This window comes from Chinchilla lanigera, unplaced genomic scaffold (assembly GCF_000276665.1).
Source record: "Chinchilla lanigera isolate Chin_1 unplaced genomic scaffold, ChiLan1.0 scaffold00010, whole genome shotgun sequence".
NCBI classification, from domain to species: Eukaryota; Metazoa; Chordata; class Mammalia; order Rodentia; family Chinchillidae; genus Chinchilla; species Chinchilla lanigera.
The window spans coordinates 30,212,978-30,233,230 of record NW_004955411.1 but is presented as its reverse complement, the minus strand read 5'-3'; the positions used below and the strand labels follow the sequence as shown (position 1 = coordinate 30,233,230).

The 20,253-nt window shown below is 36.7% G+C and overlaps 1 protein-coding gene across 3 annotated transcripts in view; it reads left to right on the top strand.

The window, feature by feature from the left end:
* Hace1 (HECT domain and ankyrin repeat containing E3 ubiquitin protein ligase 1) overlaps positions 1-20,253 on the top strand; it is an 82,331-nt gene that overhangs the window by 27,397 nt on the left and 34,681 nt on the right. For all 3 annotated transcript variants that reach the window (XM_013510785.1, XM_005377818.2, XM_013510784.1), the window contains 4 exons: positions 10,214-10,296; positions 15,307-15,403; positions 15,670-15,771; positions 16,949-17,055. In XM_013510785.1, the coding sequence (XP_013366239.1) occupies positions 10,214-10,296; positions 15,307-15,403; positions 15,670-15,771; positions 16,949-17,055 (389 nt within the window). The remainder of the gene's footprint in view (positions 1-10,213; positions 10,297-15,306; positions 15,404-15,669; positions 15,772-16,948; positions 17,056-20,253) is intronic.

Here is a 20,253-nt window from a genome sequence, read left to right as displayed (position 1 = left end):
TTCAGTTAGCTCTCTTGGAATGTTTAGCCAGTTTCCAAGTTTTTTCCAGAGAATTACCAGCCGTGCAAGCTTAATTGGAACTGTTTACAAAACATTGAGCAGATTTAACCTTGAGGACTAAGGTAGGTAGACTAATATTTCAGAATGTATTTTTCTATTCCTGGTGATTTAATGTATTCCAGTGCTAGAACTCTGGTGCTAGAATTCCTCTTTAATTGTTTTTGGGAGATGTGAGCAAATAAAGGAAGTCCTCATGGCTGTTATTTTTGCAGCACAATAATAATGCCAGGTATTACAAAATGACCCAAAATTTCAATAGATATAGGTGGACAGGCTTCTAAAGAAGGTCTGTGTAACAGTTCTGTTTTAGTGTAAGTTACTTATACATTGCTGGAAGTCGTGCCATCAGAATTACAGTATTTAAGGAATAAAGTAAGGATGCTTTTTTGTTTAAGCAAAGGATAATACCACAACTTAGACTTTTGCTTTCAGCTTTATTATTGAATATCTGTTCCTTTTACTTTGATCCTTATTTACCAGAGTTGTTATTGATGAAGTAGAGTTACATTGGATTTCTTGCTTTGTAATTTATCAGAGTATTGGGCACAGGTGGCCTTGGTTAGTCACCACCTTCAATTAAATGATTTTTGAGATTGACCCAAGCATTAGCTTTGTACTTGGTTTTTCTACTCAGGATGCTGTTTTATTACTTTAAAGGTTATGAAGTCCATTGAAAATGTGTGAACACCCCTGTTCTGTACTTTAATATTTAGATTTCTCCCAAGGAGTTTCTTATTTCATAGTTGGAGGGTCCCCTATTTTACACAGTCAGGGACTGGGAGAATAGTTTTTTTGTGTTTTTTGGTGGTTATAGTTGAGGTTAGGCAGGGAATTTGAAATTCTAAATTTTTCTAAAAAGGTTATTTTGCTGATGTAAGTTATAGGAATATAAAGTGATTTCAATTTAGTGTAGTTCTTACAATTACATATATTAACTTGAAAAAATATTAGTAATAAGCCATCAGCCACATAGATTTATGGTAGTATACATTTACATGTTTACATTTAATTGTAAGCTACTTCATTTAAATTTTGCAAGCAAATAAACCATAAGCTGAAAATTAGAAATCGTGATCATCATTGTAAATGATATGTCATTTATAAATACCCAAATCTTTGTCAGCGGAAAAATGTTTTGCTGTGCTGGTTAGACCTTTTGGTTTACCCTTGAAATATTGTCACTCTGGATTATATGGGATTGAGAGTCCACTTTTGCACACTGGCCTGTGTTTAATTAGGGTATAGTAAAGGACTCAGGGGAGCTTTCTTCTCCTGCAGGACTTAGTGGGAGCTCCCAGAGTAGTACAGTGATAGGGTGAGTTGAGGGAGTGCTGTGCCTCTCTGCCCTGATCTGTACAGTAGAGATAGGGCTCATTTTCCTTACCTTACCATCACGCAGTCTGCCAGAGCCCTTCTGTGCTTGAATTATCTTTACTTGCTGTCCCTCAAAGAAATATTTGGAGATTTGAAGAAAAAAATTTGTTACTTGTGACTTTCATGCTGCTTCTGTTATACAGTTGAATCAATAGTTTATTTAATTCTTAATTATCTTTTTGCCTGTGTTTCAGAACTTTTACAAAAAGAATCTGGTAATCAGATATTTTCCTATTCACAAGGATGGATGGCTTCTCAGTCATGTTAGTTATGCAAAGCAAATATTTTAAAAATATGAGATTAAAGATTGAACTCAGGGCTTGTGCACTGAGCTACAACCCCAGTGAGCTCCTTTCCCTCTTTTAAAAATGTTTTGAGACAGGGTCTTGCTAAGGCATTAAGTTGCCCAGTCTGGATTTGAATTTGTAACTTTCCTGCTTCAGCCTCCCAGATTGGTAGGGCTATACTTGGGCACCACTATGCATAATTGCAAGGCAATTTTTTATTCTTCACACTCCAGTTCTGTTATACATTTTTTAATCATTTAAAAGAAGTACTTTGGGGCTGGGGATTTAGCTCAGTGGCACAGCGCCTGCCTGGCAAGTGCAAAATCGTGAGTTCAATTCCCAGTACCGGAAACTCCCCCACTCCCACCAAAAAAAATTAAAAGAAGTCCTGTTTTTCCAGGCATTTTATCTACAGTGAATCTATTGAAAGCTTTTAAAAATTCATATTTAGTTTTCATAGTTGCATATTTTGAAGGAAATTAATTGGGATAATTTTGTTAAAAGCAGAAAGATTTCTGAAGATAAAGTAAAATGCTAGAGTAAACAGTTTGCATTCACTACCTTACTTGTGTTTTTTTGTTTTTTGTCTTAAGGGATTTTTAATGTCTGTCATATGTGCAAGGATTCGATAGGAACTTGTAACAGTTCATAAAAATCATATTTTTTTTGCCATGATTTGCTCAGAGTTTGTCTTCCTACTTTATTTAGAAAAGTAAAGGAATGTGTTAGTCTAGTAGCTAACTGGTTTTTGTACCATAAACTCTGTAGTACAAATAAAATCAACGAAAGCACTATAAATGGGTGGGGATGTAGCTTAAAGGCGTGGGAATGGTTGTTAGGCTTGTGTATAGATGTGCCCTCAAAGCCTCAAGTGGTTATAGGTGGTGCTTTTCAGAGGTGGCTGGATCTAGAATGTGTGATGCTGGGATTGAGGGCATGTGATTACTCAATTAATCCACTGATTGGTTTGGCACAGTTGTAAGTGGGGCTAATGGGAAGGCTCACCGTGGGTATAACATAAGGGACAGAAGCTTGCTGGTTACTTTCTTGCTACTTCACTGCTTTGCTGCCTTCCTGCCTTCTGCCTGCTGTGAACTATTTGTCCTCTGTGATGCCCCTCTGCCATGCCACCTTGCCTTGGAGCCAGCCAACTGTGAACTGAAACCTCTCTCAACTGTGAGCTAAATAAACCTTTCCTCCTTTGGGTGGTGAGTATCTTGTCCCAGCAACAAGAAAAATAACTAAGACTGTGTGGTAGAGTGCTTGTTTAGCATGCTTGAGGCCCTGGTATTGAACTTCTGTACTGCCAAAAGAAAAAAAGACATTGTAAAAAAGTATAATTTAGCCAGGTGTGGTGGTACACATCTGTAATCTCAGCACTTGGGAGGCTCAGGCAGGAGGATCTGGTGTGAGTTTTAGGCCAACCTGGGCTATTTAGTGAGTCTAGGCTAGCCTAAACTGTGTAGAGACCTTGTATCAAAAGAAAAAAAAAATATGACCTAAAAAAGGCATTGTTTTAAAACTAGATAGAGCAGATATCAAGGCCTGACTACCTAATAGTTCTTTGGTAGGGAATTATAGATTAGCTATCATTAATGTGATGTAATATATAACTATGTCAGATTAGCTATAATGCTATTTATTAATCTGAATTCAGAAGGAATTCCTACTTTTGTTAAGTAGGGTGTTGATTATGAACATAGGCTTAGGTTTAATTGCTGCTTCTCTGTGTTTGGGTGCAAATTACCTGACTGTTTTGAAATTCAGTTTTGTGCTCTTAGAAGTGGAGAGAATATCACCTTCCTCACAGATTACATTAAATCAATTCACAAATGATAATAAGCATAGTGTCCAGGTACATGTGGGAGGTAGTCAGACTATTACATCAGTATGTAGATTTAACTATATGATTTCTATGAATTGTACATTTTGTTAATTAGGGTTTTTTCCTTTAGATCTCTAGGTTTTAAATGGATAACAACATGTGTTTTCCATGTATTTGCTTTCATCTTTCCTGAGCCTTTTGGGAGACTGAAGGCTTATTGTCTTTAATTTCTGTACAGGTGTAGCTTTGAGATCACGTAGACAGAACCCTTAGGTCAGAAATCAGAAAGGTGAAAGCCATTATGAAAGGATCAAATAGGCTTTCTCTTACAAAATAGCGAAGTAAATGCTTATGGATCTTATATTTGGAGGTTATACTTCTCTACTTGTCTGAGTTCAAAAGGAATTATATAGATGATAATACAGCTTTATGTAACTTTTTGTTGTGTTTTTTGATGCTGGGAATTGAACTGTGGGTCTTGTGTTTATGTATGCTAAGTGTACACTCTGCCACTGAACTATACCCAAGTCCCATAACAATGTTGTTATTACCTAGATTTTAGAATTCATTTTAGTATAGAAGTAATTCAAGTAGCAGTATGTGAGTAAGATCTTAAGTGTTTTTATTTTTACCAAAAATTTTAAATAAAAACGATAGTTCCTTAAACTACTCTTTTTGTGTCAAACCATAACCATCAGACATTTTAAACTCTTACCTTTTTGTGTATATATTTCCACATAATCTTCTCTGGCTCTTTTTCTGTTTTTGATGTTTACATATTACTTAATCATTTCTAGTTACGATGACTGAGGATTTATAAATTGTGGTTAGGCAATATTAGTTGTGTAAATGGTTAGAGAAACACTGTTTACTGCTGAAGTAAACTAGCAGTTTTTTTTTTTTTCTTTTTGAAGTCATTGATTTTGCAAGTATCTTTTAGTACTTTCTACAAAGATGCAGTTGCTAATCTATCAGTTCTGCCTTTTTATTTCCTCTAAACCTGGAAATTTCTTAGTGTTTCTCTTGTGTTTGATTTCTAATATTCTGGTTTCCACATCTTGTATTATGATTTATTTCCTTATTTAGAGGAAGGCTGTCATTCAGCTGCCAGGTCTTCCTTTCTGGAGAAAATGTGCATTTTTAGGTATTTTTTTTGGGGGAAATTTTACATAGTCATGTGTCTTAAGTTATTTTTTTTGTTGCTCAGACTCAGTACCCAACATACACACATTAAAGGAGAAAAGATTTACTTGGGCTCACAGTTTGTAGATATTTCAGTCTGTAGACAGCTGGGTCCAAGGCAGGCAGCGTAGCAAAAGGGCATGGCAAAGGAGAAGTGGTTCATGGCATGGCAGCAGGAAGCAGAGGGAGATGAAGGGAAGTGAGAGGCAGATACCCTTCCAGGCCAAATCCCAGTGACCAGGTTTAACCTCACCAAGTCACATTTAGCTGTAAACTCATCCACTGTTGATTATCATATCCCATGATTCAGTCACCTTCCAAAAGACCCACCTGTGAGCACATGAGAGTTTGGAGGGACATCTACATGTAAACTATAACATCATGTTTTAAGTTTATAACCATATATTTGAACAGTAGCATGGTTGACTAGATAATTCTACATTCAAAATCATTTATCATACAGTTTTGCTGGCTTTTTACCTTTTAGATTCTAATTAATGTCAATCTGTTTCTGTTTATTTCTGGAATTTTATATACTTGCTGCTGTGAAATTTCACTTTGACATTGTTTTGTTGAAGTTCTTTTGTTAGACTAAGGGCTTGGTGAGCCCTTTAAATCTGGCAAGTCATGTCCTTCAGTTTTTAGTATTGCTCGATTTCTGGTGACTACTTACCCTCTTTAGTATCTTTATTCTAAGTTTCTTTATACATGTGCTTGGATTGATCCACTAATTGTTTTCATCTTTCATTTCTTCCACTTATTTGTCTTTTCATTTTATTTTCTTTCTTGTGGAGTTCCCAGATACTATCTTTCTAAATTTAGGTTGAATTGGAATTTATTCTATCATATTTTTAATTACTTATCATCTGAATATTTTCCCTTAGGATTAGAATCAAGTTATATTATGTACAGGTACAAATTGTCTGTGATGAATGTGATCATTATGTATATCTAAAATATACCAATAAAATCTGATTTTAAAAAAAGGATTCATATTTTTGTTCTGTGGACATAATACCTTTTTTCTCCTGTTTGAGGGAATCAGTTACTTTTTAAATTTTTATTTTCTTTCATTCCCATTATAGTGTTTATTTTTCTGGGTTTCTTTCTGTCTAAATTTTTGTTTTTCAGGTTACAGGCCTGTGTTGTAAATAATGTATGTTGATTCATGTGTAAAATTGAGGTGCTCAGATGTTAACTGGAAGATTGTATATGTGGACTGAGTTTATCAACTACTTGACTTCAGTGTACACTGAAGTTTCAGTGTTGGCCCTATTGTTATGTTGGACCTGATAATTCTTTTTTTGTGAGGGCTCTCTAATGTATCATAGGATGTTTAGCTGTTGCTTTGGCCTATCAACAGCATGCTCTTTTCCCTAGCCATGAAAGTCAAAATATCCTCTGGCATTGGCTAATGTCCCCTCTGGGGAAAATGTGTCTTCTTTTGAGATTACTACTGTAGACCCGTTGACTTGAACTGGACTATTTTATGGATGGCTCTAATGATTCTTTAGAATTCTGTCTTTGGTACCAGGCTTCAGACAGGATTAATTTCCTCTACTTGAGATTTGAAGGCAAGCTGCTGGATTTCTGGGAGCAAAATGATCTGTGGGACTGGTAGTTTTCACTTAGTTAGTGTTTTTATCATGGCTCCTTAATCTTGCTTTTACCAAATTTTTTACTTGTCAGTCCAGAAGCTCCTTGTTCACTTTATCTAGAGAATGAACATCCCATCTTTGAAACAATACAGGGAGGGATAGTGACTGCTTGTGGGGGGTGGGAGGAAAGAAACAGCAAAGGAAGGATCAGTTTCTTTTATAGCTTTTCACTATTTCTCCTGTTTTTATCTTCAGGTAATCATCCTATCTTTAAAGGTACCTGTTATTTTCAGTTCTTCTGTGTGCACGTATGTGTGTGTATGCATGCTACACTGAGAATTTGGTTTTTTATTGGGTCTATAGTGGTAGTCTTAAATGAGGACAAGTTTTCTTCCACTTGCAGTCGCTTAGACCAGCCTTCTCTGCATCAGTTATCATTTGCTTGCCATCTTTAGAAAACTTACTAAGTGTGCTGTTGTATTTGTTTTTGTTTTTCTCTGTATAAATGTTACTGACATAGTTCTAAGTTTTGGAGTAGCAGTAAGATGAACACATGTTCAATTCAGAAGTAATATTGAACAGTCTTAATTCCAAAAACAATTATATGTTTTTGCATTTTTTATGCCTTTTATAGGAGAAACTCAAATGAGGATTATAGGAAGAAAATGAGAAAATATTTTTTGGAAAGGTTCCTAGGTGGGGTTTGTCCTATTCCTAATCATCAAATGTATATTTTTAAGATTTTGTATTAGCATACTTCTTTTTAGTATGAGTCAAATGATTACAGCAGTAGAGCTCAAGGGACCAAGTATATATGAATGACTATCAAAGAAACTGAGCCAGTATTGGGTATTGTTTATAGGCAAAGAACATCTTAGCTTTTTAGTATATGTTATGGGTTGTCTCTAGATGTCCCCCCAAAGCCTTGTGCATTAATGGATGAGGCTTTTTCAGAGGTGGCTGAATCTAGAATGTGTGATGCTGGGATTAAGGGTATGTGATTACTAAATCATTCCACTGATTGTGATGCCTATATACCATCCCACCGTGCCTTGGAGCCAGCTGATTATGGACAGAAACCTCTATAAACTGTGAACCAGATGCTCCTTTAACTTTGGGTGTTGGGTATTTTATCTCAGCAATGAGAAAAGTTAGTAAGACAGTATTTTACACTTACCAGGTATATACTTTGACTTTGAGAAAGTTACAGCTCAGTGTCTACTTTTTTGCTTTTAGAGGTAAATTTTTTGTTTCTAAATTGAAATTTCTAAGTGTCCAGTTCATTAGCCATATGTTGCTATTTAAATTTAAATTAATTATAGTTAAAAATTCAGTTCCTCAGTTGTACTGGCCATGTTTCAAGTGTCAGTAGCCACATATGACAAGTGACTCTCTATGATATGGTACTGCTCAACAGCCTTCCTAGGCCAAAATGTTTATATCGCATTTGTAATGGCTTGTGTTTAGGTATCCCCCTAAAGCCTCATGCCCTCATCGGTGTGGCTTTTTCAGAAGTAGCTGGATCTAGAGTGTGTGATGCTGGAATTGATTCATGGTACAGTGGTAGTCTCAACGACACTAGGATTAAGGGTATGAGTCCTATCCGCCTGAGTAGTGTGGATAAAAGGGACAGAAGAATGCTGTTAGGTCCCTTACTTGCTTGCTTTTTCTGTCTTCTGCTTGTTGCTTTGTTGCCTTCTGCCCACTGTGAACTGTTTTCCTCTGAGAAGCCACCCTGCCTTTGAGCCAGCCAGTCATGGACTGAAACCTTTATAAACTGTGAGCTAAATAAACCTTTCCTTCTTTAATTTTGACTATTGGGTATTCTGCATCAGCAGCAAGAGAGTATCTAGAACAGAACTTTGTACCAAGAGAAGTGGGGTCATTGCTGTGACTATACCTGACCATGAATTCAGGAGCGTTTGGACCTGGCTTGTGTGAAGAGTTTGGAAAGATTCAGAGATGCCACCTAAAAATGTAGAGCTAAATGCCTTAGGCTGTACCTGATGGGAGATTCTGGTCAGAGCTCAGAACACCAGGCTTGGGAGGTTTCTGCTGGGAAGAAAGACTGCATTGGCAGTTGGGCTCCAGTCTGTGTGTTATGGCTTGGCAGAAAATTTGTCTGCATTTTGCTTGTGTCCAGAGACTTTGCCTGATACTGAGATTAAGGGTGATGAACTAATTAATCTTGCAGAAGTGATACCAAGACAGTTTACTGTTGGGGCAGTGGCATGGCTGCTGTTGGGGGCTTTACCCGGATCTATGTTAAGAATGATGAGAAAAGAGCCTAGTAGAATCCTTTAAAATGTGAGTTTGGCCAGAAAGGAAGCTCCATTAAGTATGTGGACTGCAAAGATAGAGCTGGAGAGATCTTGATTGCTGAGAATAAACAAGAGAATATAAAAGATGGTCTGAGGACATCACAAGAAGCAGCAAGACTCTGTCCTTTGCAGCCTCAAAATTGTGGAAGTCAAAGGCTTTTCTGTGAGAAGAGAACCCCAGAGCACCATGTTTGAGAATGGTGGCAGCCTAGAGAAGTTCAGGATTTGGTTCAGAAACACTCGACCCCTATAGGCAAGAGAGGGGGAAGCCTGGCTAGTGCTCCAGCTGACCCCAGCTGGCGACAGACCTTGGCATCATCCAAGTGGTGCTGGTTTTATGTGCATGAAGAATGCAGGAGTTGTAGGGTCAGGAGGGCTACTACCAAGATTTCAGAAGAAGGCCTGGGAGGCCAGGCAGTGTGCCTCTGATAGGGCAGTGTGTGAAATCGTGAGTGTGAAGCCAAAGGTACAGTGGAGACCCGAATGAAGAAGTCAGGAACATGGATCATCTGAGGAAAACTGCAGAGGGAACAGAGCCAGCCAAAGAGAGAAGCCATAGGAGCTACAAATACTAGCAGTGCCCTAGAGGCAGAAGCCACCCAAGCCATTTGGCATTCATAACTGGCCACAGTTTGCTGGGGATGCTGAAAGTGGAACTCTGGGATTTAATGTTTGCCCTGCTGGAGTTTGATTTTACTTTGTTCCCATTTCTTACTATCCCTCTGTTTGTAATTTTTGGAATGAAAATGTCTGTTTGTGACATTGAATGTTGGAAATTTTTAACTTTCTTTTTATTTGTACAGGGACTCACAGATAAAGGTCTGCCTTAAGTCTCAGAAGAGAGTTTGGACTTTTCAGAAGCCCTGAAACTGTTAGGACTCTGACAGCTCTTAAAGATTGATTGATCTCTTGTGTAAAGGGATATGCTTGAGTTTTTGGAGGGCTCCCAGGGGTGGAATATTATAGCTTGTGTTTAGATGTCCCCCCAAAGCCTCATGCCATCATAGGAGCTTTTTCAGAGGTCATGGGATCTAGAGTGTGATGCTGGAATTGATTGAAGGTGCAGTGCTAGGCAAGGGTTATGAGTGCTACCCACCCCGAGTAGCCTGGATAAGATCAGAGGGGCAGAAGGACTGTTAGGTCCTTCTGTTAGGTCCCTTGCTTGCTTACTTTTTCTGTCTTCTGCTTCTTGCTTTGCTGCCTTCTGCCTACATGAACAGTTTTTTTCTGAGAAGGCACACTGCCTTGGAACCAGCTGATTATGGACTGAAACTCCTTCAAACTATGAGCTAAATAAACCTTTCCTCCCATTACCTGTGGGTGTTGGGTATTTTGTCTCAGCAATGAGAAAATTAAGTATAACAACACTGATAATTCCACATATCTCGTTCAGATTCAGAGAATTTATCTAAGTTGAATTTGTTCAGCCATTAAAATTCACATGTATATATTCATTTTCTTTTTAAAGCTTCAAGTTCTGGGAAGGACTTTCTGTGGATTAAAATTCTGATAATTGTATGTTTTGTTTCACTTTTCTTACTTTACTTTTAATTGTTTTTCCCCCAGACTGTGCAGTGCTTGCTAGACAGTGGTGCTGATATTAACAGGCCAAATGTGTCAGGAGCCACTCCACTGTACTTTGCTTGCAGGTAGGATATTTTATGTTTTCAGATGGAGCCATTAAAAAATGTATTTGTACTCTATACTTGTATTTCCAAACACATATCTCTATATATTTTCAGAAGCTATTGTTTTTCCATAAATGCTATGCTTTCTTTAAAGATGAAGAATAACATTGATTCTGTTACTTAATTACATGAGTGAAAAATTAAATTACATTTAATTGCTTGTGATTTGATGTTGTAGGATGAGCTTTTGATTTATATAATAATCCAGTAACTCCTATAGTTTACTTTATTAAATAGCTAGTTCAGTTCCTTTGGGATAAGCTGTTGAAGTATATCATGGATCAGAGACGTCTTTGCTTTATCTGTATTTGTGACTTCTAAAAACATTATTGAATCAGTTGTGTTAGATACCAAGTTATACATTAAGATATTTTTGTGTTTCATTCTTGGTTCTTTTTCTTAAATTGTGCATTTTATTTGCTTTATTCATGTAATCAAATATCTAGATAGTACTTAGTGTGTGCCATACATTGTTATAAGCAAGTGTGGGATATAGCTCAGTGGTAGACTGCTTGCCTAGCATGTGCAAAGCTGTGGATTCAATCTCTAGCACTGTCAGAATTACAACATGCATGCGTGTGCACATACACACACAGAGGCACGCACACACATTGGCTTTCAAAAATGCTCCTGTCCCTAAGGAGCAACTAGTAACTATGTACACACACTCATAGGTTCACATGTACATTGTTATGCTTATCCACCCCATATATATGTTGTATGAATGTGATTTGTGGTTAGGAGCTGGGCACAAAACAATACAGTGATTTTTCTTTTTGATTTATGTTGCACTCTTTTTTTTTTTCTGTGCTGGGGATTGAACCCAAGGCCTCATCAGTGCTGGCCGAACTCTCTGCTGAGCTGTATCTTTAGCCCTTGTTATTTATTTAAATTGTATTGTAGTACTGTCTCAAGTATACCTGAGCATTACTTCAAATTCTGCTCTCTTTAACTGTGGATTTCAAACAGTCCCATTTACTCTTGAGCTATGGTGTTCTCAACTGGAAAAACTGGAAAAAACTTAAAAGAAAAACTTCAGGTAAATTAAGTTTAGCAATTTATTTGCACAAAGAATAATACATAAATTGGATAGCACTAAGACTTGAAAGAGATTCAGAGAGCTCCAGCCCAGCAGTGAACTTTTATAGGCTAAATGTGGAAGTAGATAGGTCACCTGATTGGCTGTAGCTGTGTGTTTGCGGTAGTATTTGGTCATGGTATGTGGAGTTGGCTGCCTTTCTTTGGTTGGAAATTGATCTGTGGACACAGAGGAAAAACAAATTCAAACTTAGTGTCTTCTACTATATGCTTACCACATAGATCACTTCTGTGTGGGGATTTCTCATCGATCAGTTTATTCTGCAGTGGCTGTCAGTTGAATTTCCTAGGGTTAGATCCCAGATGGAGGGCTGTATCAGTCACTGTTTTACTAGAGAAACAGATATAACAGAAGATACACAAATGTATGAGAAATTACAAGATCAGCTTCTGATGGTCACCCACACAGTGGAATGAGGAAGAGTTCAGAGGGTGTTTGTATACTGGCAACTGAACCTTTCAGTCCGTTTGGAGTTCACTGCAGTGCCTGTGCAAGTATGTATCAGGAGGCCAGTGGGTCTGTGACGAAAAGCTGAAGATTTTTTGGTGGAAGGCTAAAGCATCCATGGCAGAAACCAGAGTCTATGCTAGAAGTCTGCGACGGCTGGAAAGAGTCTGTGCTGGAAGCCAGGAGAGGATGTCCAAGTAGAAGGGGAAGAGTGTAGCTCCTCCAAAGTACAAAGGCAGATCTGTCCTTCCTCATTTCCCCTTTATACCTCCAGGCTACATCCTAGAGTGTAGAATTGCTGAGCTGATTTAGTTAATCTTCTAAACTTCTCAAATTGCCACAATCAGTCAGGCATTACAAGGGCCCAGTCCTCACAGATTGCTCCGACTTCAGATGCTAGTCACAAGTCTGGGCTTCAGGAATTTCTGACTTACTGGCTACTAGTTTAGGTTCCTTGGAAACCCCTCCCCCCTTGCATTTGATTAATTTTCTAGAGCAGCTCATAGAACTCAGGGAAATGCTATGTTAATATTTAGTAGCCTGTTAGAAAGAATACTTTAAAAGATACAAATAAGAAGCCAGATAAATGTCTGGAAGGGTATTGAGTATAGGAACATCTATTTTTGTGGACTTGGGGTATGCCGTAGTCCTGGCACATGAATGAGTTCTTACATTCTTCCAAGCCTCTGCCCGTGCAGCTGTCCAAAAGCTCTCCAAACCCTGTCCTTTTGGATTTTTGTGAGGACTTTATTGAATAGGCATGGTTAAACATGGACAGCTGTGTAGAATGTGATTGGACCAAAGGGTCTAATCCTAATGCTTGTAGGTGGAGTGAGGAAACCCAGCAAGGCTGTCTGTTCAGGTGATTCTTGGCCCTTCTGTGTACCATTCCCTCCTTGGGTAAGGGCAGGATCCCTTCTGAAATAGAGATTCTGTGAGCTAGTAGACAAGGAAGTTCAGAGAAGTTCATTATGGCCTGTGCCACCACATCCAGCTTCTACTTGTCATTTTTCTATGGTGTAGGGTCTTTTTTAATGCTATTTCAAAATAATAGTATGTGATGTTAAAACCTGTAATGTAATTTATTGAGTGTATCAAGTACATGTTATAAGCCAGCTCTTGTGTCATGCTGTGAAACACCTGCTGTCATAAAGTTTACAGTTTAATTGGAAAGACTAGACACATGGATATTAAATAACTCTGAAAAGAGATTCCATAACATTGAATTGGGTAGCTTTGTAAAAGTACAAATTTTTGACTTGTACCAGAGTATCACTGTCTTTCTAAATAAAGTATAGGTAGTTACTTGTTAACTTAGCCTTTACTTGTAGGTGCAATAAAAAATAGAATAATGTAAATTACAAAGTAATCACTATTAGCTGTACAGTATGATAGATAGACTATCTTGACCAATACTACCAGATAATGTCAAATGTTTCTAAATGAGTATTTCTTATGGTACACTAGTGAAATTAATCACTGTTTTCAGAGGGATTGCTGATTTACTTTTTTTTTTTTTTAAACTGGAGTAAATTAGGTATTGTTCTCAAGTTAATTCCAAAATATTTGTATTTGTATTAAAAAAGTAATCATTATAAAGTATCAAGAGAATGATACAGTATGTGTGTTAAATTTTTTAAAAAGTTATTACAGTAAAAGACATATTGCTATTAATTCCCCCTCCCCAAATACTCCCTCCTGCCTTTAACACAGTTACCCCATTATTCTTGCCACTGTTTGAAGTAGTTCTGCAAGTCTTCTTTCATGAGTATCTTTGGTTGGGTTCTCATGGCTGCCACAGTGTCCTGAATCAATTCAAAATGTTTACCTCTCATGGTCATTTTCACTTTGGGGAAGAGACAGAAGTCACATGGTGCCAGATCTGGTGGATAATAAGGTGGCTGAACACTGCAGTGTTTTCACGCGTCTGACTTGCTGTTGGATGGCGCTTGGCAGCAGCATTCACTGTATTTTTAATTACAACTAGTAAATACACGAAAGAGGATTTCCAGAAGTGCTTCAGAAAGTGGCAAGAATGGTGGGATAAGTATGTTAAAGCCAGACGGAGTGTTTTGAGAGGGATTAATAGCGTGTGTGTTTTACTGTGAGAATTTTTAAAAATTTAAGCATTCACTATTTATTTTGATTACCCTTGTACGTCTTACAATTGTTGTAGGACTTTGTGGCACTAGATTCATAAAATTCCACTTTGTAAAAATTAATTCTACTTGGTTATAAATTGTTCTTTTTTATAGTAATGTTTTTATTGGAATAGAATGAGTAGTAGTTTTTTTTAAATTTCTGAGAGATCTGTGTAGTCTTTTTTTTTTTTTTTTGTGAAATGATATATCTTGTCAGTTAATATTGTTGCAGAAGGTGTGTGGGCTGAGAAGACCAAAGATCTGGGTTCTAGCTTCACCTGTGTTTGGTTTGGTTGCGGTTCTCATCTACAAAGTAAAGTTCGGGTTAGATGGTCCTTATATGGCATGTCTGGGCATTTCTTAAAATCAACCTTTAATTTTAGTGTTCCTAGGATGAAAATTTATTTTTTATTTTTTTATCTAGAATGAGAGGAACTTATAGAACAACACCTGGAGTTTCGTGGTTGCTACCCCCAATGTAGCTTGGTCCTATCGAAAAGGGTGATAGATACAATTTTACTTTTACATAAAAGAGAGCAGTCAGAGAATGAGGAATATGGATAGGACAGTGTTTTATTATAGGCTAGGTTGAATAACTGGCAGCAGAAGCCAAACTGAGTGAGTCGATAAACAGAGGTTGAAAACTAGATTGTATTCTTGCCCTAGTAATGCCTATATATGTATTGCGTTTCAATACTTAATTTGATCCATCCGTCCTTCCCTTCCCTTCTGTTTTTTAAAATATCATATTAAAGTGCCATGATATATATTTTTGTTTTGAATATTGAGGTTCTGTTGAACTAAGGAGTCTTGAGACTTGGATATGTGTGGTAGAAGAAAGGTCAGGCTAGAGTTGAAAAAGGAATTCAGAAATGACTGAAAGGGAAAAATTAACCAGAAGATTGAGAAGTAGTTGCTTATCCCAAAATATGACTTATTACAAGTAATGTAACCCAAGTTCAGTTCTAAGATTTTTTTTTTTTTTTTTGTGGTTTTTCTCCGGTACCGGGAACCAAACTCATGACCTTGCGCTTGTCAGGCAGGCGCTTTTGCCGCTGAGCTAAATCCCCAGCCCCCAGTTCTAAGATTTGATAGATCACTTTCTGAACTATATACTGACTTGACATTTTGAAACATTTTTTCTTTGGTTTCTGAAGATGTAGTTCCTATCTTCCTGTCTTAACTTACTAATCTTCCATTGATTTATATTAACCACTTGTAACCCATAGAAGAAACTTTGAATTAAAATACCGTGTTTTCTCACTTGGTTCTATTTCTGTATAGTCATGGTCAGAGAGATACAGCACAGATTCTTCTACTACGAGGAGCCAAATATTTGCCGGATAAAAATGGAGTAACTCCTCTGGATTTATGTGTTCAGGTATGTTTTCAGTGTATATTCTGAGGCCCTTTATAATAGAAACTGAGAATGGTAAAATCATTTATTTCTTATGAGTAAGATGGTGAGTAGAAAGATTTTTATTCTGTGAAGAGTATGACCTTTAAAAGGAAATATGAGGCTGGGGATATCGCTCAGTGGCACAGCACCTGCCTGGTGCACAACGTCCTGTTTTGATTCTCAGTACACTGCACCCCTGCCAAAGGAAATTTGTTTTAAACCTGAGTAATTTTAAGTCTTTTTTTTAGGGTGGATATGGAGAGACTTGTGAAGTATTAATTCAGTATCACCCTAGGCTTTTCCAGACTATTATTCAAATGACACAGAATGAAGACCTCCGAGAAAACATGGTAATGTAATTGTGCAAATAACCTGTAAATGAATAAGCTTTATTCATACTTAGCATATGTAACATTCTATAAATATGTTTAGTAATTATATTTATTTTTAATTACTTGAGTTTGCTTACCTGAATTGTAGGGTAAGTATGAATTACAGTTATCCCTTTTTCCATGGGTTCTGTATCTATAGATTTAATCAGTTGTAGATCAAAAATATTTATTAAAAAATGGCATCTATACTTTCTTGTTATTATTCATTAAACAATACAGTTTGGTAACTACCTAGCATTTACATTGTGTTATAAGTAGTCTATAGATAATTTAAAGTATATGGGAGAATGTGCGTAGGTTATAATATTCCAGTAGTTATGTCATTTTATGTAAGCTATTAGAGTCTGCAGATATTAGTATCCATGAAGATTCTGGAATCAATCCCTAGGGATAATGAGGGACAACTGTATATAATGATTGATATAAACTTTGTGTTATATTTTCCTCTCTACATTTTCTTTGTGTCTCTGGTTCTTTGCTTTCTTATTAAGATAATCATTCCCCATGGCTAGAGGAAAAGAGTATGAGGAGAGGAGTATGTTGTTGAGATTAGTAATCATTAGTTTTGGGGACTATGGTTTTTTCCCTCTATTTTCCTTTTGTGGTGTTGAGGATCAAACCCAGCACTCTAAGTATATGCAAGGCAAGTGCTTTATCACTGAGCTACAGCTTTAGCCCTGAGCTTTGTATTTATAACATCTGTACTCTTAGAAAATTACAGTGTAAAACTTCTCTACATTATAGAAATTTGAAATGAAATTTTCATGAATATACTTGGTGATTTCTACTTTATCTATCTGTCTATCTATCTATATTGCTCTGTCTGTATTTTTTTTTCAGTACTCGGAATCAAACTCAGGACCTAGCACTTGCCAGGCAGGCACTTGTGCCACTGAGCTGTATCTCTTGCCCTTTATCTGTATTTTTAAATTGTGTTTTACTGGGTGATTTTGAACATAGGTTTATATCATCTTATCTCTGTATTAGCTCTTAACTTTATGCAAGGCAAAATAACTGTAAAGTTCTTGATTCCAGCTAATTGTTTTTAAGATAGTAAAATAATACATACTTAATTTTTCAATAAAATTTAATGGATTTTTATGTAATCACATTTTTAAATTTATAAACAATGTAGTTACGGCAAGTTCTGGAGCATTTGTCTCAGCAAAGTGAAAGCCAGTATCTAAAGATTCTAACAAGTCTTGCGGAAGTTGCTACAACTAATGGTCATAAACTGCTGAGGTAAGTATTTCAGGAAATCGGTAGGTAGCAATGTCTGCCTGCTTCATTTCCTGAATAGTTTATTCTCATATGTTTTTTGTCAGTGGTAAGATATAAAAATTTGCTGGTAAGATATTATAAAAAGTTGCTATAAAAAACCATTGTTTGTTTTATTTAAAAGGACCAGGGTAATCAACTCTTATGATAGACTTTAATCTCCTAAAGAAACCAGAGCATATTTACATGAAGGTAGCATGTATGTTTGCAGTTTCATGAAATGATTACTTAATCACATAAATAAATGCATATGAAGAAGAAGCTAGAAAGTAGTTCAGGAATTTATCACTAATTTATAAAACTGGGTGATGGCTACTTTTCAACCTTGTAGTATATCCTCATGATTTTTTGTTTGTTTGTTTTTTGTTTTTGTTTTTTTCCGGCACCAGGAATTGAACTCACGACCTTGTGCTTGCCAGGCAGGCTCTGTGCTGCTGAGCTAAATCCCCAACCACTCCTCATGATTTATTATAAAGTTTTTTCTCTAAGCTGTTTTGCTCAGTTCAGTTCTTTATACTCGCTAGTTTTCCCCAGCAGGTCATAATGGTTTATCACTAAGTTGATAGAGCTAATGCCTTTATGTTACTGGAGTTTACATACATATGATTTTCCTGCAGCTACACTGGTTTGGGGTTTGTGGCTGCAATTAGGAATGAGCAACTATTAGGAAATGTGTTACTATTTCTTAACTTATTCATTTGATCTTCTAATTTGAATGCTTTCTTCTTTTTACTAATTATTTTCCTCCCATCCTCTTCCCTCCCCCTGGTACTGGGGTTGAACCCAGGATCTTTTCACTGAGCTCCATCCCAACCCTTTTTATTTTTTGTTTTGAAATGGAGTCTCACAAAGTTGCTATGTTGCCCAGGCTGGGTTTGTACTTGAGATCTCCTGTCTCAGTTCTCCCAGAGTTCTGGGATTACAGGGGTGTACCAGGATTTCCAGGGTTTATTAATTATGTCTGCACTGACTGGTCATGATTGTCTCCTGCCTCTATAGTTGCAGCTGAACTTTTTCCCTCCCAATGCTATCCCAGTTTTGTAAATCAGCTACATTGTCAAATTTATCATGTTAACCCCTTGTTTCATTCTTGCTTGGGAGTTTTCATATACTTCATATGAGTGTCATTTTTTGTACTCTTGCTATTAACTTCATGGTACTAAGATAACCTTCTTGTTAACTGTCTTTCTTTAGCAACTATACTCAATATAATATGCTAGTTTTTCTACTATTCTCCTTGTAATTACTTTGTATTTTATCTGTAGGACTCATTGAATCCCAGATTTCCACAATACATTGCTTTTACCTTTTCAGTCATTACCAGTGATCCGTGTATTTGATGAAGACTTTTTAAGACTTGGACAACGTCTTAGTTACTTTTCTCATGGCTGAGACCAAATACCGAACATCCAGAGTTAAAGGGGAGAGGTTTATTTAGCTCGCAGTTCGTAGAGGCTTCAGTCCATAATGGGCTGGCTCCAAAGCTGGGGTGGCTTGTCAGAGGGGCATTGCAGAGGAGAAATAGTTCATAGCAAGTAGAGGACAGCAAAAGCAAGCAAGCAGGGGGCCTTATCAGTGTCTTTCTTTCTTCCCTTTTATTTTACCGAGGCTACATAGGGTAGGTAGCACTCATATCCTTAACCCCTAGTGCCCTAGAGCCTATCATTGCACCATGAATCAATTCCAGTGTCACACTCTACATCCAGCCACCTCTGCAAAAGTCCCACCTATGACTGCATGAGGGTTTGGGGGACATCTAGACATAGCCATAACAGATATACTAGTTAAAAGCATGGACTTTGGAATCAGGCAGATTCAGATTTAAATACAGACATACTATTTACATATGACTTCAGCAACTAACCTTTTGAAGTTTTTCTTTATTGTTCACCCATATAGTCAATATATATTTTTGAGTGCCTGCCGTCCACCAGGTCATCTGTTAGATGATTATGAATCAAACAGACAAGATCTCTTCCTATATGGAATTTGTAGCCTGGTCAGGATATTACTGGATTTTATTTTGTTTTGTTGGAAACTGGTAATGAATACCTTAATGAGTTTTGAGAATGAAATAAGGTGTGATGAAGTGCCAAATATTGTGTTAGGAACACAGTATAGATGATGAAGATGATTATTTAAATGGAATATGATGGAGATTATATTGATGATTATTTTAAATAGCTCATAGTATAATTTGACTGTTCTCCTCCTGCATTTCAAAACTTGTTTTGCTTAAATTTTTGTCCTATTTGCTGCCCTTTTACAATAATCCGAAAACATTTATGTTTTGGTGTATGTATGGTTTTATTTTAAGTTTATTGTTTATTAACTAGGTACTAAGCTAAGGAAATTTGAAAAATGTTATTCATTTAAATATCACAGTAACTATGATTTAGATATTGTCTCCATTTTACATATAAAAATTGGAGTTAAATGGTTTGCTAAGATAATAAATAGAAGAACCACAATTAATGAATTTTCATTAATAAAGAGCAGATTGTATGTTCCAATCTAGCTTGTAAAAATGACAGGGAGCAGGAAGAAATGGGGTAAAAATGTAAAAATGACAGGTAGCAGGAAGAAATGGGGTAAAAAAAGGGATCTACATGTAGCCACAAGTCCTGGAACCTCTTTGCTAAACTGTACTGTCTCAGCTGTTACATCCACAACACCCCTTTGTAAAACTTTTTATTATGAGACAGAGTCTTGCTAAATTGTCCAGGCAGGGATTAAACTTGTGATTCTCCTGCCCTAGCCTCCCCAGGTATTGGGATTATAGGCATATGGCATTGTACTCAGCTACAAGTTTTATTTTGGCCTTTGTTAGGATTGGTGTTATTAGTATCCTGTTAGAATTCATTCTGTTGTTATCACAGTAGATTCTCAGAAGCCTCTCCAATATAAATTACTACAAATTTATGTTTAATGGCATTTTTGTAGATTATCTCTTGTTTATGTGTGGATCATTTTATGTTTTTTAATTCACATGTTTGGCCACTTATTTCAGTAGATATTTTCATTAGGACATTAAGAAATTCAAATATGTATTAATTAATAGTAATTGAGATATTATCTAGCACAGTTTTGAAAAAATGGGTAGCTGTGTCTTAAGTAGTTCAGAAATATTTGACAAAGAGAGTGTTTTAGTAAGCTTCCTGT